General features: G+C 38.0%; 1 protein-coding gene across 1 annotated transcript; it reads left to right on the top strand.

Moving 5' to 3' along the window:
* Positions 1–746: 746 nt before the first annotated feature.
* On the top strand, positions 747–4,338 carry LOC145127210 (uncharacterized). The gene is made up of 4 exons (XM_079062442.1): positions 747–1,090; positions 1,278–1,565; positions 2,146–2,698; positions 4,141–4,338. Exons 1-4 carry the CDS (start codon positions 747–749, stop codon positions 4,336–4,338), a joined length of 1,383 nt encoding a protein of 460 aa, XP_078918568.1.
* The last annotated feature ends 3,505 nt before the right edge of the window (positions 4,339–7,843 follow it).

The following is a 7,843-nucleotide window of genomic DNA, read 5'->3' as shown; positions in this document are numbered from 1 at the left end:
AAAGAGGATCGACTTTCCCGATGTTAGGTGGCACAAGCTGTTTTGATGTAGGACCGACTTTCCTGATGTTAGGTGGCACAAGCAGATTGGAGAGAGCCTTACAAGAACACAATCCTCAACCTTCCAACTCAGACAACGAATCCTCTTATGCCATTATGGATCGAGCAGCTTCAACAAGAGTTCTATTGCGTCTTTCAACTACACCATTCTGTTGTGGAGTGTAAGGAGCTGAGAAGTTGTGGTCAATTCCTTTCTCGGTGAGGAATTTCTCAATGGTGGAGTTAGTGAATTCCGAGCCATTGTCACTTCGGATTCTCCAAACTGGGAGTTTGATGAGAAGTTCTATTCCTTTGATAAAATTGATGAGCTCAAATCCACAAAATGGCACAAGAGGATCCGTTGTCTGAGCTGGAAGGTTGAGGATTGTGTTTCGGAGATTCCCTTGTATGAAAAGCATATTCCCTCTATGAGTACTTTTTTTTAGTAAAAATGTAGTAGATAAATAGAGAGATATAAGATATTACAAGAACACTCATGGGTTGGGAGAGATAACTCTCCCTTGGTGGGAAAGATCCCACCACACCCTCTCTAAACTACAAAGTCTACATAGTGAACACTAATACAATTAAATGACCATCACCTCCACTTTATATACTAGTGGATGGAATATGCGTTTCATACAAGGGAATATTCCAACCTAATAAACACTCAACATTGTAGAGCATTTTCATGCTCCAACGCATTTCATGGTAAAAGAGGGAATTGTACTTGGCCATGTTGTCTCCAAGCGTGGTTTTGAAGTCGACCGAGCCAAAGTACAAATTATTTCTACTCTTCCCCCGCCAACTTCGGTAAAAGGCGTCCGTTCTTTTCTTGGACATGCCGACTTTTATCGAAGATTTATCAAGGATTTTAGTGCAGCCTCAAAACCTCTTTGTAATTTACTTTTAAAAGACGCACCATTTTACTTTGATAAAGCATGTCTTGAATCTTTTACCACATTAAAGAACAAACTTGTTGAAGCCCCTATCTTCAATCACCCAATTGGACTTTACCTTTCAAAATTATGTGTGATGCGAGTGATTACGCGGTAGGGGCAGTTTTGGGACAACGGGTGAATAAAAAACCCGTTGCAATTTGTTATACGAGCAAACTTTTTCGGATTCACAATTGAATTACACTACTACCGAAAAAGAGTTGCTTGCGGTCGTGTTTGCACTTGACAAATTTAGATCTTACATATGAGGATCTAAAGTTGTAATTTTTACCGACCATAGTGTCATTCGCCACCTCTTGGAAAAGAAGGATGTCAAACCACGTCTCATAAGATGGATCCTTCTTCTTCAAGAGTTTGATCTTGAAATTCGGGAAAAAAAGGGTTCCGAAAATGTTGTGGCGGATCATTTATCAAGGATAACTAATAATGATAACTCAACGGAAGTTATTCAAGAAAATTTTCCGGATGAGCATATTCTTGCTGTCAAAACTATACCATGGTTTGCTAATTTAGTGAATTACTTTGTGACAGGGGAAACTCCATCGTATTGGAATACTCAACAAAGGAGGTTCTTCCACTCTCAAACAAAATACTACATATGGGAGGACCCGGATCTTTTCAAAATTGGAGCAGATCAAGTGATTAGGCGATATGTACCACATACGGAGCTAGAAGATATTCTAAGACATTGTTATTCATATGCATTTGGAGGGCATTTTAGTTCCAAAAAGACAAGGCACCGAGTTCTACAAAACAGTTTTTTCCAGCCCTCTATTTTTAAAGATGCACATACATTCGTGAAAGCTTGTATTCGTTGCCAACAAGTTGGGGGGGATCTCGCGACGGGACATGATGCCAATGACCCCAATTTTAGTAGTTGAAAATTTTGATGTATGGGGCATTGATTTCATGGGCCCGTTCCCCACTTCTTTTGGCAATCTATACATTCTTGTATCCGTCGATTATGTATCCAAATGGGTCGAAGTCGAGGCTACACGCACGAATGACCATAGTGTTGTTTGTCAATTTGTTAAAAAGAACATCTTTTCTAGACACGGAATCCCTCGAACTATTATTAGTGATGGGGGTTCCCATTTTAAAAATTGACATTTTGCAAAGTTACTAAAACACTATGGTGTCACACATAGGATTGCTACTCCATATCACCCACAAACAAGTGGACAAGTAGAGGTGTCCAATAGAGAAATTAAACGCCTCTTGGAAAATATTGTTCGTCCCGACCGAAAAGATTGGTCCCTAAGATTAGATGATGCATTATGGGCATATCGAATAGCATATAAGACACCCATTGGAATGTCCCCGTATTGGCTTGTTTATGGAAAGCCATGCCATCTCCCGGTGGAGTTGGAACACCGTGCCATGTGGGCCATAAAAAATGCTAACTTTGAATTGAGTGATGCATGTACGGAAAGAAAACTTCAACTTGTTGAATTGGAAGAGATTCGAAAAGAAGCTTACAAAAGCTCAAGGATCTATAAAGAAAAGACGAAGGCATTTCATGACCGACATATTGTCCGAAAACAATTCGTTGAAGGACAATTGGTGTGGCTATTCAACTCTCGTCTCAAACTCTTCCCCGAAAAGCTTCAGAGTAAATGGAGTGGACCTTTTGTGGTGACAAATATGGCGGATCATGGAGCCATTGAAATCAAGGACACGAAAGGCGGTGAACCATTCAAGGTAAACGGACAAAGACTCAAACCTTACATTTGAATGGTAGATGGCAAAACGACACTCGTTGAGAAAACAACGCTCGAGGTACCACAATATTAAGAAACGATTTAGTCGAGGTAAACCGTCCGACTGAAGACGTAAAACTTAGCGTTTTTCGAGAGGCAACCCGCGGTTTGGTGTGTTTTTACTTTTATTTTTCGTTTTGTGTGTTTTAATTCTTTTTGTACCGAGGGCGATCCAAGGTTTAAAGTTGGGGAGGGGGTATTTAATTTTGCTTAAAATTAAAAAAAATTCTCTAAAAATACCCGAAACTCTCCTGAATAGTCAAATACGCTAAAAACAACAAAAAAAACAACCTTAGGCGTCCTAGGAGCCGTCTAAGACGACGACGGGCTGCTTGAGTTTTCTTTTCCGTTGAAACGCCTGCCCGAAATTACAAAAATGCCCTTTTAATGAAGGACGTCCTAGGAGCCGTCTAAGACGCCCCGTAGGACACCGACACGTCTGGCAGCGTTCTTTTGGCGTTTTAGAACCCATTCCCTGCACATTGTTCGTTCTTTCTTTCGCCAAACTGCCATGGCCGAGAATAGCTTCTAAAAATCGTTTTTTCTTGATTTCTTCCTCAAATCTCAATCAAAACTCTTGATTTTTGTTGCATTCTTCAAGAAATCAAGTAAGAAACATCACATTGCAAGATTTAGACACTCTAATCACTTCTTTGGGGCCGATTTCAAAACCCCTAAAATTAGGGTTCAAATTTTTAGACTTATTTTTGGGTTTTTGGTTCGAGTTCTTGGTTCTTCTTCACTATAAACATAATTTCAACAAGGTATGTGCTTCAAAACTCCATCTTTTAGTTGAATTTCGAAATTTTTTCATGTATGTTCATATATGTTTAAAATTTTGAAAAAGATGAAGAATATGATATATATATATTGGTATGAATTCTTGTGAATTAGTGTTTGTAATTGTTAGAAGTATGTTTCAAACAAGTTGCATGTGTTGATTTGAGAATTTTCTGAAAATTGAATTTTTGTTGTTAATTGTTAAAAATAAAAAAAATCACAAATAATGTTGGAAATTCATTCTTATGTTTACATTTGTGTTTGGATTATAAATTCAAGTTTTTAGAAATTTTTAGAATGACACTGAATTTTGACACTGCATTGTTAGTCTGAATATTTATCTGTTACAGTTCTGTTCAAGTGTTAGTTAAAACTTGTCATTTAACCTTTGGTTTAGCTGTGTTTTTACTGATTAGATAAATTTTTGAAAAATATTTAGTTACTGAAAACATAACAGGACTTAAAACAGTTGTTTATTTAGACTGAATTTATTTTAACTTTGTTTAGAACAGCTTGCCAACTGAATATTTGTTTTATTTTTGTGACACTTATGTGTTTAATGGTAAGTTTTGTTTTGTGGTTTGTGTGTGATTGATTTTGCAGATGCCAGCAAAGAGATCAAGGGTAGCATCATCAAGAAGTGCAGCCAGACAACCAGCTAGACAGCTGGAGCCAAATGTATCTGTGGCTTTTAACCCACAATATCTTACATTACATGAGCATCCAAATGACATTCGCCCGACAGTTTATGAGGCGACTCATCCAATTACTGGATTTATTGTGGAGTACATGGTGGAGTGACCGAGCTTCACTGGGTACAAGATTATGGAGACGTTTGATCGCTATGGATGGGGTGGAGCGTTGGACTTCAATCCCACGCAGATTTATGTTGATATAGTGCGGGAATGGATGAGGACACTTTGATGTGTCGAGGTGCCTGGTAGGCCGGAGGAGTTGCAGTTGATTGGTACGGTTCGTACTCATGATATAGTGATGACTGTGCAGGGTATTCGGGACATGTTTCATGTAGATATTGGATATCATCTTCATGATCTTGAGAATTAGCCGACTGAGTATAGATGTATTGACACGAGGGGGGGTAACCCTGGGGTTAGCATGACAGAAGTATACCGTATAGTATTCCGTGAGGGGACGAGGGCATACGACATATTTCACGAATTGGTGCGTTTAGAAAAGGCATTGCATAACATTATCACAGAAAATATGAACCCGAGGAATAGTGATCCCAGGGCGGTGAGGACTCATGACTTATATGTATTATATGGATTGATCAGGCTATATTGATCACTCCCAGACACATGTTGGTCATGTCTCAAATAAATATAGTTGATCAGATTATATTGATCTCAGACACGATTACATAACTATCCAGGTTTAACCGCAGTGTCCCACATCCAAATACTTTTGTTTTGTTCTACTTATGATACGGCTTCTGGTATGTATGTATGCTTGTATACTTCTTATAAAATACTTATATTTTAAAAGTATACTTTTAGTTCAGAGCACTTCGGCCCCTTAGTGTTTATAGTTGTATACCATGTAAGGTTCGGTATACTTAGTTTACTATAAACAAGAGCTCTGATACCAATCTGTCACACCCCCAAACCGGAACGGCGGAATCGTTCGGGGGTGGATGACTTCATATGTAGTATCACAACAATTATATCATAGCAATCATAGTAAACACAACCATTACATTGAATACATATATGAAAAAGGTTTACATCTATTTAATTCTTGTTTCTATACATCAAAAGTATAATCAAAATAGAAAGACGTGACTCTATATGCTTCGTCTTCTCAAAACCTCAAGAGGTACCTGTCTACTGATTTCCTGAGAATACAAGCAATTTTGAAATAGTATCAGCATAAAGCTGGTGAGTTCATAACTATGTTTTTGAAGAGAAAATCTGTTAATAAATCTATGAAAATGCTCATTTGTTTCCAAGAAAATCCATTATTTTCTTTAAATGAAGTATGATAAACCAGTTCTTTCTATGATTACTTAGTTCATACGTGACCCTGATGCATAAATTAAAGTGTTATAGAACTAACTGTGAATATTTGTTACTGAATCTTATTGATTTCATTGTTTGATTGAATAAGAAACCTCTTTTACGAGAAAAACCCTGATTATCACCCGTATGTATAGTAAGTTCGGATGGCTTTGAAAACTGTAATATGTATAGTAGTCTTATTACTTTATAATAAAATTAATTAAGGTTATTACCATTCAGACATTAATCTTATTTTCTTTGTACCAAATTTATGAGATGTTATAACCATACTTGACCATTGAATTGCCCGAACGACATTCTTCAGGTGTCGGAATCGAAATGAATTTGTCACCCAGGCCTGCCGGCCTAACTGTAGCTAGCAGTTATGGTGAGGGATTGTCAATCCCATATAGATCTATACACAAACTCACGTTCTCCCTCCAGGAGACTCTGGTTATAATCTCAGGACTTTTGTTAGTACTTAGGTAAGTACGCGAAGAATGCTCACTCATAAAATGCTATACTAACGATTACATGTAGAATAAAATGAATCCATTGAATTTAACTTGCTATCTATGTATCTTATAAACTACATATTTAATAGTTTATATGTCTGGTTGCATAGACTCTATGATTTGTGCATTGATATGTGAGTTGTTCCATGAACTATACCTATTATAGTTTATATGTTCTCTCATGTATTCAATTCATGTTTTACATTGAAAGCTCTATGATTATGATGAAAACTTCCCTTATGCTCTGCATAATACAAAAGGGACAAAAATATCTACATATTCTATAAAAGTATAGAAACTGTATGGTTGTAACAATTTCATAAAATCATTTATGTTTGGCTTGTATTCCCCCTCCCCTTGAAAACGTTAAAAACAGTAAAGACATAGGGGTATGAACTCACCTGAGGTGAGTGGTTTGAATGAAAGATCGATATGGGATGCTGAGTGTAAAGTGAAGTCTCAAACACAAACAGATCCTATTTAGCATGTAATAATACATATATGTATCAAATTAGGGTATATCACAACTAGTTATTATAGGAGACCACCCTAGGGACTTGGAAACACTTGAAACTAAGTGTTAAAATCATATGTGATTGAATTAGGGACGTTTACGGCCACACAAAGGTGTGTACGGCCATGAGTGTACGCCCCATGAGTGTACGGTCGTACACTCATGAAGAAGTGTGTATTTGAGGTGTTTTTAAGGTCCTAACTAGCATCAAGGAAGTGTTCTAGATCCCATGCATAGTTTAAATGAAAGTTTAAGGCCAACAATGAGCATCAAAGAGGGTTTACGACCCTATGAGGTGTGTACGGCCGTACACCTGGGTTTACGGCCATACACCCTTCATGTTCATGCAAAGTTGGTCGATTTCAAGGTGAATATCAAGCATTTCTAGTAGGTAACAAGCATAGGAAGCAATTACTCACGATTTGGAAGCTTGAAGTGGGTTTAAAGCCACCAAGAACTAGTGTGTGTTCTTGGTGAAAGACGAAGATCTAGCCAAAGATGAAATTAATGAGATGAAAACATGGATTCACCAGTAGATGAAGTAATGTAACAACAAATCAAGGTGGGAAATACTTACATCATTGAAGATTTTGGTGAGAAATGTGATGATAGTTGAGAGAGAATCCGAAATCTAGGCTTGGGAGTGTGTAAAGTGTTGAAAAATGGATAAGTACAACTTATATAGGGGAGAGTGTACGGCCAAGAGGGGGTGTACGGCCGTACACCCATGTGTACGGCCGTACACTCCTCCTGAAGGAGTGTTTGGCCTGAAATGAAACTTTGCGACTTTACTAACTCATCCCTAAACCCAACCTTGATTGTACTTAAGCTTAGAGCACTTAAACAGACCCCAAACAATGCTAAAAGATAGCAGAAACGAGTCTGTCTTTGATTGAATTGAATGGCTTATACAAGAGGGAAATTTCGGGTTGTCACAATTGATGACATGATCCATCTTTATTTCTTATGCATATAATGCTATGTGCAACATATGGTCCTATTTTGATATCCAGCACATAGTCACCACCCCCCATGTCGCCCTGATATCGACATATGTGACTAGGGATCTGGGGAATAGGATCAGGGTCCCACGAGCTACATCATACCAGCGTATCCTTTGCCCCACTGCTACTTCTTTTAGACACATCTCATTTCATGTTAAAAATGGGAGACATATTCTGAGGGATACTGCCACAAACCTGACATACACGTCACCACTCGGAGTGGGGGATGAGGAGCCATTCGTTGGTGATTTTCAG

This window comes from Lactuca virosa, chromosome 7, assembly GCF_052849685.1.
Source record: "Lactuca virosa cultivar CGN04683 chromosome 7, Lactuca_virosa_CGN04683_v6, whole genome shotgun sequence".
NCBI lineage: Eukaryota > Viridiplantae > Streptophyta > Magnoliopsida > Asterales > Asteraceae > Lactuca > Lactuca virosa.
This window is presented reverse-complemented; position numbering and strand designations above follow the sequence as displayed.

What these genes read in the sequence shown, in the direction of transcription:
- LOC145127210 (XM_079062442.1), top strand. Translation starts at nt 747, where the DNA reads ATGGTAAAAGAGGGAATTGTACTTGGCCATGTTGTCTCCAAGCGTGGT. An exon ending in GTGATGCGAGTGATTACGCG is followed by an intron (nt 1,091 to 1,277) that starts GTAGGGGCAGTT and finishes TACCGACCATAG; the next exon opens with TGTCATTCGCCACCTCTTGG. An exon ending in AAGGCGGTGAACCATTCAAG is followed by an intron (nt 2,699 to 4,140) that starts GTAAACGGACAA and finishes TTGATTTTGCAG; the next exon opens with ATGCCAGCAAAGAGATCAAG.